This window comes from Vollenhovia emeryi, unplaced genomic scaffold (genome assembly GCF_000949405.1).
Source record: "Vollenhovia emeryi isolate VEMERY1.0 unplaced genomic scaffold, V.emery_V1.0 DF939293.1, whole genome shotgun sequence".
NCBI classification, from domain to species: domain Eukaryota; kingdom Metazoa; phylum Arthropoda; class Insecta; order Hymenoptera; family Formicidae; genus Vollenhovia; species Vollenhovia emeryi.
In genome coordinates, this window is record NW_011967073.1 from 62181 (window position 1) to 83651 (window position 21471).

Here is a 21471-nt window from a genome sequence, read left to right on the forward strand (position 1 = left end):
TAATATATAAGATTCTTCGGAAAAACTTATACAGTAATCATATAATCGTGCACATCTTAATGTCCACTTAAAATCGCAAAAATTGAATAATGTTTGCTGTTATTTATTAAGTAACTTTATAATCCTCTAATTTTCCAAGTACACAATCTATATTTGTTGTAAAACTTTTACTGCGTGCACACGTGTTTGGATAAAATAAAACTTTAATAATGAATAGTTAAGAAATTACATCATCGATTTCTCATAAATTGAAAGAGTCTTACGTGATAACGCAGTGGCCCCGGCCCTTTGACATCTTTCTTTTTTTCACGAGGAGCGGAATATATCACGCCACTTTTCACGTTCTTTGATATATCTCCTCTGAGATCGTAGCGTGCCGGACCTGCACACGCATAGCAATAATGAAAAAGCGCCCTAGACGATTTCTCTCGATATTTACATCATTTTATACCTGGTACATAGAAATCGCCTTCTGATATCATCGGAAACCGACTGGCGCGTGAGCCAAAGGGTGGAGCTAATCGTCGACAAAGGAAATCGCATCTATCACGATTAGCTTTGAAGGCTGATAAAGCTTCGTAAGCACCTGAATCCGGTACATCGCCCTATGAAAATTGAACGATAAATGATCACTTCGATTAAAAGTGAATATTGACATATCACTTGATTCCATTTTATTATCATCGCGAGATACAATTGATATCGCAATATCCTTACATTTTAAGACATATTGTGCCCGATAAAATTAGAAAAGTTAACTAGAGCGAATGGAGAGAGAGAGATTTCGTTTCCCTTCTTTATAACGTAATCATTTAGAATGGACGCAAACCTAAGCGCCGATGTTTCCGGTTAGCCACAATTCGCGCAGAGACAGAGACACCAAGCAGGGATTGGCTCGAATTTCCGGCTCAACGAGCCGGAAGTGATTTCTCTGGGCAACATTGGCCACGCGCCTCTACCGTGGAAATGACCTGCAGCGCGCAGCAAAATGTCATTTCCGGCGCACACGGTCACCATTCTTCCCTACGTTATGTAAATACAGCTTCCTCGAATTGGGACGTTATTGTCGTCCACGAGAAAACCAGCCAACGAAAAGAGGGATACCGACTGTCAGCCATCGCCAAGCAATTTAATCATTCGGGGAAAAGAAACTGTCGCGGCTAGTAGGAAATAACGTTAATTTATCAATCGACGCCGGAATCACGTGCACATTTTACCGACGATTTTGCGCTGTTTCGATTGTTCAAGTGCGCCAGCTAATCTAAACTACACGAACTCGTAGAATACGGCGAAATCAGCAGCACGTCGCTTGGCACTGACGACTCTATCCTGGCCTATCTACGGGCTGCGGCATCGAATCTCGTCCCGACGCTCTCGATTAACGGCCAGATTGGATCCTAGCCCCGAATCGCCCCGGGTACAGATGCATCGGTTCGATCCGCTGCCATTAATTTCGTCTCCGGCTCTTCTGATTACCTTGCGCTTCCCGGATTACTCGGCGCCATCGAGCCCACAGATTCCCGAGCGAGCCGAAAGAATCTTCGGACGCCCAGTCTGACCACAGACTTATTGTGACTACTGGCGCTCGAGTGGATCGCGTATCTTAATCTTTATGCTCTTGATACTACAGTTGAATTGCTGTGTTTTTATGGCAGCGATCACTTGGTTAACGCGTCACGATAAATATAAGATGATGTGAAAAGATATAAAAATGTTTCTTGTGTAATATTCTAAATAAAATAATTTTGCTCGGGGTTTTTTGAAACACAAGACTGGTCTTGGACATTCGTTTCTTTTTTTAAAGAAATCATTAATTTGGCGCACTAAAATTGCATCAATTAATTTTATCGTTATAAAGTTCAATAATTTACGTAAATTAGGTACTGTATATCATTTTGTGCGCGTTTTATGATCTTTAGAACATTCCTATGAGAGATTGCTTATCAAAAGTGATTCGAGTCGATTGGAATATATTATTCGTACGGAATATTATTATGACGAATCAAATATATTGATTTATAAATAAATGTATTGTATAAAATTAACTATTATAATATGTCAGGTTTCTTTAGCGGTGCTGACATCGCAGGTATTTTCATTGTAGAATATCAATAAAGTGAGCATAAAACTAGTATTGCATATAAGATTAAAGTTCCTGTACGCAAAGTATATAATATTAAGCGTACGAGTAAATAACTCCAATTGAATTAGTCGAATGAAAAAAATAATGTGCTATATCGTGCGTAAAAAATTCTTATAATACTTACATTTTTGGGAAGTTTTGGAAATCGGTCCACACTTGATTTGAAAACCGCATGATAAACCGGACATTTTCCCTCGTCTACTTTTTTTGTTACTTTAAATTCTATTACGTATTCATTATCGTCGCTTATCGATGCTAATGTTTTGCAAAGTCGTAGGTAATCGAATGTTCTTTGTGGACATTTTTTATTTTTAGAACACTTCGCGGATTCAAAGGCCAAAGTTTCGACCTCCGTGTGATAATCCGCAGGTCCTGCAAAAACGTAAATATTTCTGATATAAATTTGTGTGATATCAGACTTAGGAAAGTTACTTTATAAAAGTATCTAGTTACAGTTGCAGTTTTTTTCGCTAAAAGTGTAACTAGTTACAGTTACAAGCTACCAATTCAGCAAAGTAACACGTTACAGTTACTCAAAAAGTAACGAATCGTTACTTTGCAGTTACTCTCTTGTAATAAAAATAAACATATCAAATCTACATTTGAATTGTAAAGCATCAATGAAGGCGTTTCTACGCAAATGTAGGGTCTAATGCAATCTGCGGAGGTTTAAAATATACATCAAGTAACTATTAATGCAACTATATTAAATTAGGTACTTAGTTATCAAAAAATTGTAACTGAGTTAATTTACAGTTACAGATGGAGAGACAGCAACAAAGTTAAGTTAGAGCTACCGAAAAAAGTAACTGTAATTGTAACTTCGTTGCAAGTAACTAGTTACTTTCCAACCCTGTGATATATATGTATATTATGTAAAAGAATGTAGGTACATAATATATACCTGGTATTACTACATCAATACTTCTCTTGAAACGATCACTGAAAGCGCCGAAAGGTGCGTGAAGAATGGAACTGTAACAAATTTGCGGAGCCGTGATTTCATACGTTCCAGGCCCGGGTGTGTCTAATTGAAGACTCTCTTCAAATCTCTTAAAAAGAAAAAGAAGAATAAATCGTACTTGACGCGTTAATTGACAGAAATATATAGAAATGTACCTTTGCAGTTTGATTGAACGGCGGCATCCGAAGAGGGTCACATTTACACGGAATACGCTTGCGCCTATCAAACGCGCCTTTAGGTGGGTCGTAATGATTGGGGGCCGGAAAGTTCTTTGTGGAAAAGCAAATTTCCATAAGGCGATTCGCAGATACGAAGGCAAGCTTCCCGGCTCGGAGTCTTCGCGAAAGAACGGGCGACTGCGAAAGTTACAAAGTATGTTCTTAAAATTACTTGGCGTAATTTTTGCTGGTACAAAGCCTCCAGGAAACGCGGCTGCTTAGCGGCGGCTCTTTTCGCCTCCCTAGTTCTCTCGTTGCGGATTTGGGCGGGACTTTTCTTTGTTTCGTGCTCGTAGTCTCCGGGACCCGGGGTCACGGAAGTCCGTTCGTCATCTCTGCCCTTCATTCTGCTCCAAAAGTTTCCTTTGTACCTCCGAGCGGTAAAGTTTGTCTCCTGCGGTATAAATAATCGTTCGCGGGGATATTTCACAAATGGGAGCTACGGCATCTTATCCATACCCCTCGGGGAACATTGTAAAAATCGGTCGGCTCGTGCTCGGTGACCGGATTCTTTACAAGTACACCTCGTTCATCGTAGTCGTATCCGCCGATGTCGCGTTTCGAGGGAACGGAAATGCCTGTCGTGGGTGGTCGCGGGGGACAGGTCAGCCATAGCTAACAGACAACTATGTTAAATATGCAGGGTAAGTTATCTTTGTTTTTTAACTAAGTTAAGTTAAAGTTAACAGCCTTGAAAATTTAACTTAGTTAAGATACAATTAGTTAATCCGTAATACAATTAGTTGAATTAAAAGTTAAGTTAATAAGAAAAAAAATTAAACAGTTAAAAGTTAATTGTTTAATTTTTTTGTTAACCACAAGTCGACTCTCTATATTTCTTTTTATTATTATCTAAACAAAGACAGAGAGTCGACTAACCTCTGGCTAACAATTAACCAGAAAATGAAAAACCGAGCCGAAGAGAGAGAGGTAAATTAAAAGTTAAAAGTTACCGATAAAATGTAACTAAATTTAGTTAAAAGTTAACAGTCTATAATGTAACTAAGTTAAAATTCTACAACTTTTAACTTCTTAACTTAACTTTTATCTTTTTAATTAGACACTACCCAACCCTGTAGATATGTTATTACGATTGTAAGCAAAAATGTTCGATTGTACATTGAAACTGAATATTAGGTCGTCAAAAGAATATATTATATGTATTTTATTGAAGCGATAACAAATTATCTTTGTAATATTATATTACACGGCATTTTGTACAATGGTATCAGTAACTTAATTAAAAATTTTACAACAAAGCGATATATTTTCCTTCGCAATAATTTTTTCAATTTTTAGATAATTGCTCATTATTTACGCTCCGTTATGGATTTTCTGCCGCGTAAAGTGCATGTGAGTTGGTAAAGTTGGTTAAACAAGCGCGTTAAAAAATAGATAAAAAAACATTACGTTGTATGTACAGAAATACAGAAATGAGGAAAATACCTTGCCTGCTGAACCGCGCCGGGTGGCCGGACGGGATATTATTTTTCGGGACGTCTTCTTAAATAAGTCGCTCGGCAGGATATACTCTGTTAGACTCGGTCCCTCACATACCGTTTCTTTAAATCTAACATCGGTGTAATCGAGACTAACGCCGCCCTGTAAATTATTGAATCTCACGAGGAGGATATCGAATATCCGCGTGTACGCCGATGCGGAAGAATTGCAAATAAATGAGGCATGAATAGGGAAAGTGCACGTTCTAGTATACGTTTCCGCGGCGCCTCCATATTGTAAGAGCCAGGACCCGGGAACTTATGCGCGTCTTTTGGTATGCCGAGTGTCTGCCTGCCGGCTCCGCTCAAAAATGGATAAGCGCTGTCTGTGGAACGTACTCTGTGTTACGTAATGGCATACGCGGCGCGTGCGAATACGAGTTTCGCCGTGGAGGAACTCGCGAGGTGCTTGTGCATCGTGAGTTACCCGGATCTCGAGGCGGCTTTGACGGATCCGATACGTCGTAAGTCCCCGGGCCAACCCGGACGGTGGTCGACGCGGCTGCTTCCACGAATCTCCTTGTCCTGTCAAACGCCATGCCTCGGCCCTCGTGCTCGCGATTGAGAAAGGAGAATGTTTAAAGCATACGCGATTTATAACCTGAACGGAATGTGAATCCACGTTTGAGAACATATCGCGATCGTGAAACAACATAAGGCGGTATTCATAGTCCGTCTTGAATCCGATCTCGCGGACAGTCCTAAGATTTTATCCGAGCGATCAAGTGATCGTAGAAAATCTCGAGGTCGTATTTTTACCATGTAAGTATGTACATTTTTTCCTAATACACACTTGAGAAAGGAGAGACGGTAGGAAACGGAATCTCTGAAAGAAATTTATTGCGCTTCGATGAAACGCAAGTCCCAATCTTGTTTTCTGTTTCAATCGAGCGCCGAACGATTTGAATTGAACTATGTAACTCCGACTCGCCTCAGAATTCACAGTTATTTTAACGATATTAATATTCTTGTTAACGTTAAGTCTTGCCAAGAGATCGCGGCGTTCAAAAATTTCCCGCGAAATGGGCGCGCGAAATTAAATAATCACGTGACTGATAATTCGATACCTATGTCGACCTACTGGAGCTCTATTCTGTATTCGGCTACCGGCAACAATCGATATCGTTAATAACGTTCGCGCAGCTTTCTTTACATGGTAGAAAAGCCGAGTACAGAATAGAGTCCCTGGTCGGTTTTAACGTCGTTCTTCGTCCGTGCATAGTGGAGATGCGATCGGTCCGCGTTTTCACCGTCTTTTTACTCCGTTCCGACCAAGTTTCGCGTACAAAGACAGTATTCGGGATACCGGATTCGAAACCCGAACATATAACGAAAAAACTTAAGCAGTAAGGCTTAAGACTTAAGGGAAGTAAACAATGATAGTCGAGAACGTAAGCAGCCATTTTAAATCAAACAACCCTTGGGATTTACTTTAAATATAAATTAAAGTTTTTAAAAGTAACCTTTCAAACCTAGGAGTTCACTTAAAGAAGTCAAAAGTTTACCTAAGAAATTTTAGAGTATTTTTTAGATAGCCAAGCCTGTCCAAGTTCTCGCTAGAGGGCCGCATGGCATAGCACTTTCTCGTAAGAAGACAACCGCACGCGGTATTATAAATTATATCACATACTTTTCACAATTCTTAAAGTTTTCTTTTAAATTCTTAAAGTGAGTCTTACGTTTACTTTAAATACAAGTTTAAAGTGTCCACATTTACTTTTCATATTTCTTGATTTTCTAAAGTAAAATTTCAAGGTTGTCTAAGGTATATTTTCCCAAGGGAATGCTAAAAATTCCGATTGGTTGAAATTCTTAAGTCTTACGGCTTAAGTTTTTTCGTGTATTTCCAGATTTCGGAGCGAATGCCACAGACGAAGGATTCTCGACCAAATCCGTGAGCGATCCGTTCATAAGTAAAGTGTTTGTGATATCGCGTGAGTGCGAAAGTGCAAGAGCGATTGCGAGCGCGAAAGTGTTTGCGCATGTATATTAAACGGATTAATCGGGAGGCGGATCGATCGGGCGCGTTCAGCTGCCGGGTGAGTCTTCGCATGCTATTTTTTTCGTTCGACTACTTCTTGGATTTCCCCATCGCATGTCGCTCCGCCGTACCGTTTCCCCGAATTGTCCCGGAATTGTCGGCGGAGACCGCGTCGTGCCCCCCTCCCCCCCCCCACCCTCTTTCCAGCCCGTCTTCCTTCCAGCCCCTCATCGCTCGAACGTTCGGGCGATGTTGAGGTAGAAACACCTGCGTCGCCCTTTATCTGATTTCGGTGAAGTGATCGGCACGAAAAATACCGTAACGTCCGTGGGCTTGTAAGTTTGAAAGTGTTTTTAGCGATAAATAAATATTTAATTGATCCCAGTAACTACTGAACTCACAGTTGAACAACATCAATGTTGTAGTTCCTCAACTTTTTATGTAAACAATGTAAACCTTACAAATCAGATGTCAGAATGCAAAAAAGAGTAATTATATTTGATATTATAAAATAGTTCATATATCTGACGTATATGTGTGGCTTTCGGTATCAATTAAAAAGATGTTTATAATGTTAAAACTTGAGAAGTTACGTTGGCACTTCGGTTAAATAAAAGCAGACACACAATGTGCTTTCACCATGTCCTCATTAAAACGACACTCGTAAAAATGTAATTAATTACACGCGGAAGAGGACAGAAAACAGGGAATAATAACATGATTACGATGATTTCTGAAACAGAGATGACGCCTGGTATAGTAAAGTCATTATTTCAAACGGCAGCGTAATAGTTTAATTAAATTACGAAGCGTGGTAATTTAATTAAGCTAGAATTTAATTTTAGAGCATCAAGTGGAGTGCAACGAGATTGATTAAGTTTAACGATGAGTTTTTTTACTGTGTTTTTTATGTATGAATACGGTCAAATTTGTATAAAATTCCGACATCGGAATTTATACAAATTTTACTGATAATTATTATGCATAGATTATGTAATGAATGATCATCCATTGACGTGGATGTGAAAGTCGGTAATATTTACGACATAATGCGCACCATAAAAATCACGCGTAGCTTAACAGTAGAAACGATAAAAAGTTTATGCGAATAAAAACAATAAAAATGATAAAATTTTATGTTGAATGAAATACTCTCACAATACGATAAAATTTTTCTGAACTGAAACAATCTTGTGAAAAATGCACGAAAGCATTTAGGAACCAGAGTTGTGCCGTAAATTTCACGATTACACATAGATTGTTCACGTAACTATTTTCGTAAACCATTTGTTTTCGTATGTAAACAAACTGAATAGTGTAAATTAAAAATTGGATGATACAATCTCTTAGGATGTAGAATAAATTTTCCGATTGTTAATATTTGAGTATTAATATTAAAAATATTTTCAATGTTAAAATTTAAAAAGTCAATAATGATGTATTCACGAAAGAGTTTTATTATATTACAGATTTATAATAAAAATGTTAAAAAATCTTTATTAATTTTTCGTCGCGTCCTCAATTGTACTTGAACTAGCAACTGAAAATAATACAAACAAAATAAAAATTCCTGGTATTCGACTGAAAAAATATGAATCTTCGAGCCAGGGTTGGCATTTAATTGTAAACTGTTAGACCCGTATTCTGAATCCTCTTGTAGCCAATTAGAAGACTTCTTAGTCACTTTTAGAGGCGCTTTATCGATAAAAGAGGGTTCAGAAGATGGGCCCAATTATCTGCGTCGACGCGTAAACTATGTGTAGCGTGTCATCTATGTCAACAATGCGTAATCTATGGAAAATGAAGCTTTGTCAAAGTTGAAGACTTTCTTTATCCTTTATTTCTTATACAGTTAGTAACGATTATAATGTTCATATTTGCATGCTTCAAACAAAGCTTTTATTATAATGCCATTATTGCACACAAATAATAACTTCTTAATTTGAAACATTATAAATATCTTCTTAATTGATACTCAAATCACACATACATCAGACACATTAATTATTTTATGAATATATAAAATATAATCTCTCCTTTTTGCACTCTGATGTCTAACTTATTAAGGTGCACCTTACAATATATTGTTTACGTGAAAAAAGTTTATGTAAACAATGCAGACGTTTTGAACCCAGTGAGAAATGATTCGTCGATCGACGTCGAAATGATGTCGAATCGACGTCAATTCGACGGTCGTTTCGACGTCGATCGACGAATCATTTCTCACTGGGAAGTTTACGACACAACCCTGCTTCGAACATGAATCTTTTATGATTCACAGCTTACTCATTGTTTACACAAACTATAGTATACATTATATTTTACGAAAAAACGCGCCAAACCCTGGTAAGAACGCTTAAACGTTTAGCAACGAACGTTAAATCGAGGCCCATGCAGTTATCTTTAGAATTATCACTTACAATTATCTTATTTATTGAATATAGATATATTCAAGTATTATCTCCTACAATTTTTGTTACTCAGGATACGTTTAAGAATTGCTTCTTGAAATTATTTAAAAAAAAGTAATTTAAAAAGCTTATCAACAGTCGGTAACTGGCTCGAAACTGTCTCTGTCGTTCCGTCGTCAGAGTACGTCACCAGTATCGTTCTGTTGGTCGCGTTATCTCGATCCAGTCGATATTCTAGGTGTTTCCTCGCGGAAACGTGGTGACTAGCAACAAAGCCCCGCGTTACCGTTGCCACGCTCGGCGGTACCGAGTTCTTGACGTGACGATTATCACAGGTCTTTTTCTCGCAAAATAAATTGTGACAGGTGCGAAAATTGCGGAGCGATGACGAAGACCGAGGACGAATTTGACGGAATGTTGCTGGCGTTGGCACAGCAGCACGAAGGCGGTGTACAGGACGTGAGTATCCTTTCCTCCAAGTTGAGGTTAACTCAACTTGTCGCGCGATAAACTTCTCGCGTTTCGCGAGCGTATTTCCTATCGGCGAACGTTTCACTCCTTTCTTTTCAGTTGCTGGACACCTTCTTCAGTTTCTTGGCGAGAAAAACAGACTTTTACACCGGCGGCGGCGAGGGGGCAGCTGAGAAGGTATGTGTTTGTGTTAAATTGTCATTCTAGAGAGTTCCACGTTTACCAAATTTGTTTTTCTATGTACAGCTTGTTATGAGCAAGTTTAAGAAATATGAGGCCGGCGCTCTAGCCAAGGCTGCCTCTGATAAAGCAGAAAGAGTGGAGCAAGAGAGAAGGCGTAAGGAGAGACTCGAGAAGAAGAGGAAAGAGGAACAAGTGGAGGAAGAGAAAATAGACAACGACTCCAGAATAGTTGAATTAACCGACGAACAGGCTGTTAAATTGCAAGAAGAAATAGAGAGCAAGGTATCTACGTAGTGAAATAATTTATTGCAATTTCTGTTCTACTTATTGGTCTTCTTCAAGATACTGAAAGCATTGCACAAATACGATGATACTCAATTAGATGAATTTTTTTGTTGCACAGAAATTGGCGAATGACGCTGCTGTCGCAGGCTCCAGCAGCGATCGTAGCGACAGTGCTAAGAGTAAAGAAGGTGAAAATGCCGAGTCGAAGAATTCCCCCGCATCCGATGAGGAAGAGGAGGATGAGAAGGAGAAAAACAAGTTGAAGCCTAACAGCGGTAACGGCGCGAACATGCCAAATTACAGATGGACGCAAACTCTTGGAGAAGTGGAGGTAAGTGCTTTGTTTTATATTTCGTGCACATACGGTTAACACACATGTGGCGCCGAAACATCTTGTCGGGGAAAATTTAGGATTTAAAAAAATTTATCGATACATTTTTCAAAATACTTTTTAATAATTAATTTTTTATTATATTCTTCGTGCTTAAGCATCAAGCAATTTAGTAAATTAGTATGGCTCATATGTGTTAAACACCAATTTCAAAGAATTTAAAGGACTCAGAACCGTGACAGGGTGGCAGTGTCTAAATATTCTTTTCTAAGTTTATTGCGAAAAAATATCACCTCGGCCAGGGTATGAACCTGGACCTCCCTCTCGCTAGGCGGGCGTCTCAACCAATTCGACCACCGAGGCACATGGCAATACTTATCGCAATACAGTCTAATGTTGATTCCCGAGTGCCACCTATCGTGACAGTATTCGAGATCGAAGCAATTTAGCTTTTAATTTATTCAGCGGTTGAGATATAATTGAAAATATATATCGAGATAAACAAATGTCGGGTTTGTGGCAAATAAATAACAAAGTTAGGATAAGCAATAATGATAGACAAACAAGTAATATTATAGGACCATACCTGGCGGTAATTTTATTGCGAAAAATACTACCCCAGCCAGGGTTTAAACCTGGCCCTCCCTACACTCTAGGCGTCTCACCAATTCGACCACTGAGGAATGTAAAAACGGATACAGCGGATACATTATATACTAAAAATACCGAAAATATTAGAGCAATATTCATCGTAATAAACTTTCAAGTGATGCTGCCGAATGTCACACTTTCGTGGCTGTTTTTCGAATCTTAGAACTGCGCGCCAACTTGGTTGGTCGGACAAGACATAATGACAAATTCGAGCCGTTTTATGTGAATAATACAAATAGTAGAGGTCAAACTGGATCTTAGTGCTTATTTATATTTATCTTTCGTATACATCCTTTGTCAGGATACTTACCCCGTGATATCATATTCTTCAATTGTTACGTTATATCGATACGCTGCAAAAGGCAGGTTGAAATGAAACGACGTTTGGTGTATTTGACAGTTTCTTGTTGAATCGACGATTAATACGCAAGTAATATCACAGACGCGAAAAGCGATCGACGCGACCGCCCTTCATTGCTTTTCCGTTCACATTCGCTCTCGGAATAACAATCCGACGGAAATCCAGATACGATTAAGGCGGCTTGTTAGTGAACATAAAATTACAGGCCCTACATAGATTATTTGCTATCTCGGTCCCGTCTCGTCGATTGCTTCAAACTGTCCGTCGGTACTCGTTAAACCAAAAAAAAAATACTATTAGATTTGAGATTTCGTTGGACGACTAGGATCAGTGACACTCGAGTGATATTTTGTCGTATTCCCCGCCGTCGGCTCTCGATAATGATGGCGCGATTTACGATGGGCGATAAATCGATTGAGAGCTAACCAGGAGGAGGTTTACTCGCCGCGCGAAAAAGATCGCGTTTAATTAGTCGGAGCAATCGCTGACTATACGTCACGTGTCACTGTCGTCCGTAACCCCTTACCACATGTATCTTTCTACGCGGAAAAATATGCGGTGTGCAGAGAGGTGTCACAATCGCAACGGTGAAACAGTTAGGAAATTTCAGAGAAAGTCGCCCCGTTTGTGCTCTACATGACACGCGCTACGCGGTAAGAAGTTAATTAGCATATAAAGTTATTACGTTACTCGTCGAATCGCATCTCGCGGCGCGGATCCGAAGAATCCGTTGAATTCCAGCATAAATACGCAAGTATCCCGTCGCGGGGATCTCGTCGATCCCTTAACAGTACGTCGCTCATTACACAAATGTAATTACTGATTTTTCACGTACCACACTTTTGTCGCGGTGCAATACAGTATACATACTTAAGACTCTAATCGCCGGGAACGTCTACTGACCAAGAGCGGTCTGAACGGCTTACAACGCAGACGTGCATATACGTATAAATATGAGTAAGTCAAATTAATAAATCGTGACTGGATCTTCTCTCTTTCTCTCTCTTTCTCTTTCGTTCGCTGTCGTTCTCGTGGAAACGATTTTCCCAACTCCGTTCTCTCCGCAGTAGTCGTCTTCTTCATTTCTATCACGATCGTCATCATCATTATCATCGTTCACGGTCACGTGTCGTCGCCGTTTTCTCCTCCTATCGCTCACCCTCGGCCTAGTTGTACTTGTCGCGAGCCCTCACTGCAATCAGAGGTAAACATCAGCGAGGAAGTTCGCAGACGGTGAATCCGCGGAGATCGCACGCGGTGTTGAAATGCAATGGATGTGGCAATGTGGTTTGCGCGGCTGCTGCCGCAGATACTCACTTTCCATGTAAAGGATCCCGGCGAGTAGACCGACCATGAACAGAAAACTCATGGTGCAGACGAGAACGGTGAGCTGATTTCGCGCGCACCAGGACTTCCTGTAGACGGTGGCCGGTCTGCCGAGACCGTTCACGACCGTGAAGTGGGTGCTGCTGGCCACCGAGGCGGTGTCTAACTGCTTCGGCGCCGTCACCGTGGGCGGATGTATAGCGGCGAAATTTGCCAGATTCGCGGCCGTGAGTAGCAACGTTCCCGACGCGGCGCTCTGTAAGCCGTACCACCGGCAAATTCGATTATATAATATTCCAAAGTGCCGTCCTTTAGACGCGCGAAGCAGAGCTGAACCTGCCATTTTGATATCAGGATACCGACGGATTTATCTTCGCGGTTTAAAACAGTCAGACGCGCAGGGGGCTCGACGAGGTATAACGTAATATAATAGCTCTTCAGGATTCGCGTTGGCATTTCAATCCCGGGCTTTTAAGTTAATCGAAAAGCGGATTTTAATTTTAATTTAAAATCAGGACAGCCTTAATATTCCCGCGAGAGCAATTCGTGCGCTGAAGAGACGAAGATTTACGTGTGTACTGGCGGTGGATCCTTGAGACGACGTCGACCCTCTCGAGGGGGAGTTTGGATGCAAGTGATGAACCCAGCTTCCATTTTCGCTGTCCCTCTCACTGCGCCCGACCAAGGACGGCCTTGGGATATGCCAGGAAAGCGGGTTGGCGGCAGCTACCGCCGTTGTTGTTGTTGTTGCCGCCGCCGCCGTCGCCGCCGTCGTCCCGATCTGCAACCAACGTAAATCGACGTGATGCTTCGATTGCATAAGCAATAATGCCGTGTCGATTGCTGTTCTCTCGCCCGCATGCTCCCCGTCCCGCGACCGCATGCCGTTTATCCGTCGCCAGAAAACGTTACTCTACATACGGCTGCGCGATTAAGCTGCCGCCGGTAAACGCATTAAACGCGCATTTAAACCGGGCTTTTAGATAACAAGATAAAATTTAACAAGCCGTAGAGGTTGTTTTATAGCGCGATTAAATCTGTTTACATGCGCCTCGACGCGAGAGAAAAGTCAACGTGTAGCGTGACGTAATTTCTATCAGCAAATCGGGGAAGTGACTTCCTACAGGCACGTTTCCATGATTTTTACATTTCCCGTGCAAATGTACATGTTTCTTCAGTTTGTTATCCGAGACCTGCTGATCCGGCAGCGAGTTGTCTGGATCATGGATAAACTCAATGACCTGAATATACTTTTGATGACTATATAATTTAACGCAATTTAAAAATTAGTTTAAAAAATTTAATTTTTTTAAATTTCTACTCGGTAAGCCTTAATTAAGAATACGGATTAATATTTTGAAAGAGCCTGATTATGTTTTCTTATGAGGTTCTGATAATATTTCTTTATAAGGCCCCAATAATATTTCCTTATAATTTCCTTATAATCCGGGGCCGAAGCGTTGTAATCGGTTTTTGAATAAAAACATTGTCTAGTGTAGGTCGTTTAATCTTATGAAATTTGGTTTCAAATTACTGGCGATATATAATTACCACTTTTGTTTCCTTACAAGGTTTTTATAAACTATTTGTTACAAACTTTTCAAGGGCTTGATCATTTATACATATTAGGACCCGATTAATATTAAGGAAAATTGATTAGGACTTTTCATAGCCTTATTAATGTTTTACTCGGGTAGGCTCGGGTAGGCTTAAACCTCCTTCAAGCGCTGAATTTTTGAAATTTTCCCTAAAGGGAAAGTACGCGGGACGAGAGCCGGGATCGAATCGAGAATCCTCTCATTACTAGTCATTCGTGTTAGCACAGAGCTACACGTTATTCTGCAGAAATGTATCAATATTATTTTCGAGGTTGATGTGACTACGATTAACTGGGACCTTAGACTACGACTGCATCAAGAGTGTAGAATATATTTTGGTACGTTATCGTCGTCACTACTTGGTACTAATACGTACAGGGTGAAGTATTAAGGTTGTCCCAACCTTTTACCATGAGGGATGGATCACCGACTGCAACTGTAGCCAACTCTAGAAAACATGGAAAATCTCGTCATATCCCTAGTCGAAATTTTGGTACTATTTTGACACTTTTAAGGCTAATTTACACCTACATAGCTGAACTATACACCTACATAGACCACCAATAACCTACTTTGATGACATTATATTTTTTACTCCTCCCTTGAATCTTTAATTCTAAAAAGTCACCTTCTACTTAAAAGGACCTACATTAATGCCAAATTGGCGAAAGTATAAATTTCCGACACTATCAGTTTTAAAGTAGAAGTAAATTTTGCACTTGCAATTCGACCTATTTTATTGTCTTAGGTCCTACTGTATGATAGAATTAAAGGTTCAACATAAAATAAGGGGTTTTTTTCCATTTTTTCCCGGATTGGCTACAGTTTCGATCGATAGTTCATCCCTCATGGTAAAAGATTGGGACAGCCTTAATGATTCACCCTGTAGGTATATCTAGGTTTCGGCCTCACTTTCCATCTATTGAGATCGGTCTCCTGTTTTCATAGGACACATTTACCCGTACAATCTCGGCCATGACACACAACACGTGCTTACTGTTAATTGATTAATCAAGCGTCCGCATCTCTATCGTTGTCGGATAACGCGCGATTTCACTGTGCGGGCCTCGTTCGAGAGACCCGCCGTTCCGTATTTTCTTCATCGAGCGGGTGTTCGGAGCGTTGAGGCAGAGCGGCGGGATATCGCGAAAGCATCTTCTGCTCCCACTCTTCCTTCCTGCGAGAGGAAGATTGACGAGAATTTCGGCGTCTCCCGGGGGCGTGGAGCACCTCGACATTCCGGTTTGATCGTTGCATAACGCTCGTTGCGCTCTCGAATTCCGCGCGCCGCCGTCGCTTCGCGCGTCAAGCCCGCCGCTGTTGTTTTTGCACCGTTTTCGTCCTTCGCGCGGAGAGATGCGAAGAAATTCATCGTCGCCGACCATTGCTCGCTCGCTTCCTTTCCGCGCGTCAACGCGCTCCGGTGTCTTCGCACACACCCGTTATACCTCAAGATTGCGCGGTCGAACAATTCGGCGGCTTCGCGTCGAGAGGACGCGACGTGACGCGCCGCGCTCGCGTACGCATGCCGATTACTCCAGTTAATTGGCCATTTTCGCACGTAAATCAAGTGCATTTCGCATCGGTGTGGCCTACCTTCGCGACCGGGCGCCGTCCAAGGACTGCGCCCGCAGTGAGACCGAATGAGTTCGCCAACGTTCTTTTTCGTCCCCGACGTCGGTTTTTCAGACGCGCTCGCGCGACTCGCTCGTCCCCGACCGGTACGGTAACTCTAATGAAATACTTGCCGCTCCGCGTAATGCACATTCTCGGGCGGCTAAAGAAGATTTAATTGACCGGCACTGGGGCAAGGCGCCAAGTCGTAGTGCAGCGGAGAGAAATCAATGCGAGACTTGCATATTTCTTTACAGCCTTAATTATCATTCCCGTGAAAAATACCTACCTTGCCTTTAGATATGATACATTAAGTTCAAAGGCTACAGGGAAGGATATTAAATCTTCGTAACGATCCGTAACGGTTGTTTTCTTTTTTTTTTCACACCGTCTATTGAATTCGCCTCACGCAGCTTAATGATGTTGACTTTAATTATATACAGATTGTTCCAATTTATCTTAAGTCATTGCTCTCTATACAAACGATCGTGCCAAATTAGGAGTACAAAGAGACAAATTACGACGTTATAAGTGATTAAGTTATTGCAACTGCGCCAAATGTACGTCGTTACTCTGTAACATTGCGCGTCGTCATTTTCATGAGAAACTCTGTTATACTCGTGCCTAACCCTCTCTAACAGAAGAATAAGATTTTATACGCTTTGTTAAGGTTGTTTCGTCATTCCGCCTAAAATAACGAGAACTCTCTGAATCCGAGTAGATTCTGTAGATTTTATCGTAAATAATTTTTTTTTAAGTTTGGTCTTTAGAAAGCTTACTATTGGGAAAATTAAGTAATAAAATTATACGCGTAATTTTAAGGAAAAGAATATTTGTAAAAAGAATATCCGCATTGAACAAAACGCAATTTCATGGCGAGATCGTCACAGTCAATCCGGACAGTGACAAGTACAATTCTTCACGCGTCGATACTTGAAAAATTTTCCGTCGTGCGAGAGCGAAAGGTGGGAGGGATGTAAATAGCAGAATAAGAAGATGAGAAGGAGATAGGGAGAACGGCGACATTTACGTGAGGAGTAGTCGTTAGGAATTTTTGTGGAACTCAATATACCGGTCAACCTCGAAGCGCCACACCTGTGCCAGGCCCATGTAACTTGATACCCTGAAACGGATTTTGAACTCCGTTTACGGAATTTGACTCTGGAAGGTGTCAAATACAATCTTTTCTTTAAAAAAAAGGCGCTGTATAGCACCTGTTTTGATATTAATACATATTTATTCTATTATGGAAATAAAGCAGGACACGGCGACTAGTTTCCTCAGAGACTCTTAAGAATTGTGTGTTTTGATAAAGAGTTTTCTATTTTTTGGAATTAAAATTTTTCAAATCTCTACAAGTAAATTTTAATTTAATATTTTCTAAAGAATTCGAAACAGTGCTTCCAAAATTCTGTCGAGAAGTCTGTACAACAGAACCTGATTCAAATTGAAGTGAAAATGTTGACTTTGAGTTTCGTATCGCACGAGTACAAAATTTAGACTTCGCTTCTTCGAGTCCCTATTTTTTTCTAAAAACGTGACTTTTTAGAAAAAAAAAAACCAACGTTGAAGGTCCCAAAATAAGTTGCTAGTACTTTCTCAGATAGAGACATCAAGATAATGTTAACCGAATTTGCGTAACGTTTGTAAAGAGCAGAGTAGCGTGTCCCGTCTCATTGGTAGTCGAAAAGAGTAATACCGCGCGCGCGGTGAAATTTTGCTCGGAATGTCCTTGGTGTCTGTGTGATTAAGGTACGACATTAAGTTTGATATCGGTGCATGTGTCGGACATTATGAAAATGTACGCTCGGCTCGCGACACCCCATTAATTGCGTCGCCAATCTTTTTAAAGGAGGCACGCTGTGCCTCATTTCCGCCATATCGTCGGACAATTATGTCATCACTGTGCGAGCTTGTCGCACCAACCTTCCGAGAATGCGATAAATACGAATTTCGAGGTGAGCTTTCGTCTATTAATGTGGGCAAAAGTGAATACGATTATCGATTATCGCGTCATTTGGAGCAAGGTTGTTCGCTGCGGAGGAAAAAAAATCTTTCTGTTCTTCATCGGGCCGTGTTAAACGCGAACGCCGCGATCACCGCCGGGACAAATGTCAAATGCCGTAAAACTGCTTGCGCAGTATTAAATGGTTAATAACGGTGGTTATAACGTCAATACCGCATATGGCACCGTCGTAATCATCGTTATTGTCCACCTCTAATGTAAACGTCCTCATTAAAAAACGACGCTTGGTGTACTTGCCATTAACGAAGATCCCTACCGTCGCGTCCCGCGACAGCGGAACGGTAGTGTCCGTAATGAACGTTACGTTACACCGTTTTTTTTTCTCCTATCCGTCGTTCATGGATCTATGAATAATCCATTGACAGTTCGCCAAGTGGACGCCGTTCCTTTTGACGTCCTGTTAATGCAGGCGACACCGAACGACCCACGAGTTTCCTTCGCGATTGTATCGCGTTGCCTCTTTCCTCCCTATTATGTAAGGGTTCTGTAAGAAGAAGCCGACGGCGCGCAAGTTGGAATTCAATATCGCCACAGGGCACATAGATTGACTTATTAATCGACGACGGCACGTTGCACGTTCACGGGCGAAACTTTCGATATTGAAGACGCGCGTCCGCGTCATTCTACACCTAAGGGTATGTTTCCTCGTTATCGACGGCCCTTGATAGTCCATTTCGCTCGTAAGTAGTGTCACCTCGCCGGACGCGTGAGCGCTAATGAGCGTAAAAAGATATATGTTACAAGGCGATAACAAACGTCGTCGTGTAACCTTGTGCATCTCGAAACGGATTACTTTACGCTTGCGCGTCGATCGTTCCGATCCGTCGAACCGACTGGCGGACTCGCGGAAGCGACAATCTAGCCACCGCGCCGAAACGCACTTTACAGCGGTAACTCTTACTGGCATAATTATACGCCGACGCGCGTATATCTTTCATTTGTATGCGCATTTCGCTGTACACACTCGCGAGCCACTGCGTCGTAAAATTAGCCAGTACTTTCCAATACGCACGAAGCGAGAAACAAATTACGAAATGTCTTTGAGGGGAAAAATATATCACGGGAGATTGATGATAAATGTCGTTTAAAGCGGGATTGACATACGGGAAATTTAGATCTCAATTTTCTCCACGACGACAAACGTAACGTCATTTCCAGATAAAAACTTGGTCCATGCGTAAAAATCGAGGGGGAAACTGCTGATCAAAATCGTGTACACCAATGCCCACTAATGCCCAGTCGGCATTACTTTATCTTATTATCTTATTTTATCTTACTTATTTTATAATGCCTCAGCAAGTCCTAATGCCCAAAAATGCCCAGTAATGCCGCAAATCTGTACACCACAATGCCCTCAGCGGTTTCCCCCTCGGTAAAAATGTTCAACTACTCATTTCGTATTTAAATAGCATTGCACTGATCCTCCGATGTCCTCGACTTTGCGATATTTTTCCTTTCACAATATTTGAATATAACGTTCATGTTCACGCAACGTTTAATATCTGCTAACAGATCGACCGATATACCGCTAGTTGGGAACAAGTGATTCTTTTTTTTTAAATAAATAATTACAATTTCAGTAAAGTGCGCAACATGTATGTATCTAGAGCGATGAGACCCTAAGGAAAAATACCACGTGAGATATAATATACAATGTTTCGTGATAATGTCCAAGTATATTTAGCGCAGCGCGTGTCGTGCGCGTTTGAATAAATTGCTTTTTAGAATTAAAAAATTTAACAGACAATCTTTTTTTCGCCGAAGACAAGAAATTAAGACTGTAATTCCGCGAATTAGCATACTTCATCACATATTGCATGTATACTGCTTGTCAAGTGTGAGTGAAAGGTTATCGGTACGGTCAGTCTGGTATCTTGCAGGCTACCTTTTTTTTTCACCAAGCATTATTCAAGGATATATTTAAGAGTAAAGTAAGACATTACGATTTATCGCGTATCTGGAACACCACATACTTGCTTAGTCTCCTGTATCTTCATTAGAACGCTATTAGTTGATATCCATAATAATAACTAGAGGGGTATACACCTTCGTATCTTTGGGGAGGCATTAGACGTACCGCTTTTAATAATTTTTCAACGAGAAAAATAACAGGTTAGGACTAGACCAGATTCAAACCTGGGACCTTCCGCTTGCCGGGCGACTGCTCTCCCCACTGATATTGAGCTATCCAGGCCCACACTCAAAACTCTTCTCGTTTATCTATTTTATTTTACTGAATAAAATAGGAATTAAAATTTCTTTCGTCTGCTTACCGTGCAATTAAATCTATTTGTCTTTAATTTTTGTTTATCTCCTGTTTAAAGAACTATCCAAACATTGTCGGAGAACGCACTTGAAGTATCTATTTGTTTTCCCCTCGCATTAATAGTTAAACATTTTACTCTGAAGCAGTGCCACGTAAATAACTTACGGAAAGTCAGTTAGGTGTAACTTAACATTCTTTTAGTCCAAGAAACTTGACGGACATTTAAAGTAGCGTCATGCGTTGTGGTGACTGTAGCTTTTCGAGGTATACACGAGAAGTGCTCTTCAGCGTCTCTTGCGTAATTTATCATATATTTTGCAACATTGCCACATTGCCTCGGGAATCGCGGCGAGGATTTACGATCGTTGCTAAAGCAAACAAACTTGCCAATTTCTTGCAGCATTCGGTAATTTGAGATGCATCGATTGGGAGACTATCGTTCGGCGGGGATTATCGTTCGCCTCGAGTCCTTGGACGTTCCTCGAGTCAGCTTTGTAATACGTTCGCGAACTAATAAAGGCACTTGAACGCATTATGTGGACTATTATGAAACGGATTTACGATTACGAGGGGAGCTTTTGCGCCGGTGCAATTATTTCGCGTGCGTCGCGCATCGATCGTTGCGTTTCACGCCTAAGAAACGCTGAGAGCGCGAGATAAATTAAGATAAGTGAGAATTTCCCTCGGGGAAGAGAGTCGCTTTCATCTTCCTTTAGCAACTAAAAAAAAAACTGTGCTTAATGCAATGACACGCGGAGACACGCGCGCAAGATGAGAACGGGTAAGTGATAAACTTGAGTTTTCGTACACCGAGAACAAAGCCTGAATATTTGTCGACGGTCCTCGCGCATTATCAGATGGAATTACGCGCTCGTTGCAAAATTTGATTATATAATTGTGCGTGGAATGTTTCTTGATTCCGTAATGCTCTAGTTATTGCGCGCTTTCATCGTGGACTTGGATAAGTAACTGATACTTGATGCGCGCCATATATTAATTCATCCTTTCTCATTCCTTCGTTAACTTGCGACTGATTCAAGTGGAAATATAATGCGCCAGTGTCACAAACTTTTTTTCTCTATTTGTAGGGGAACCCGGGGCATAACGGGAACGCTAAGGTTAAAATTAATTTTAAACAAAATG

At 41.0% G+C, this 21471-nt stretch overlaps 2 protein-coding genes across 2 annotated transcripts in view; one reads left to right on the forward strand and one right to left on the reverse strand.

Annotated features, from left to right (window-relative positions):
- Positions 1-9438: 9438 nt before the first annotated feature.
- LOC105559049 (nuclear migration protein nudC) overlaps positions 9439-21471 on the forward strand; it is a 105661-nt gene continuing 93628 nt past the window's right edge. Inside the window, exons 1-4 of the mRNA XM_012007062.1 lie at positions 9439-9675; positions 9787-9864; positions 9934-10152; positions 10274-10486. Coding sequence (XP_011862452.1) covers positions 9601-9675; positions 9787-9864; positions 9934-10152; positions 10274-10486 — 585 coding nt within the window. The 5' untranslated portion in view covers positions 9439-9600. The remainder of the gene's footprint in view (positions 9676-9786; positions 9865-9933; positions 10153-10273; positions 10487-21471) is intronic.
- LOC105559048 overlaps positions 11526-21471 on the reverse strand; it is a 21655-nt gene continuing 11709 nt past the window's right edge. The window contains exons 2-4 of the mRNA XM_012007060.1: positions 13396-13605; positions 12816-13080; positions 11526-12690 (exon numbers count right to left, since the gene is read on the reverse strand). Coding sequence (XP_011862450.1) covers positions 12665-12690; positions 12816-13080; positions 13396-13605 — 501 coding nt within the window. The 3' untranslated portion in view covers positions 11526-12664. The remainder of the gene's footprint in view (positions 12691-12815; positions 13081-13395; positions 13606-21471) is intronic.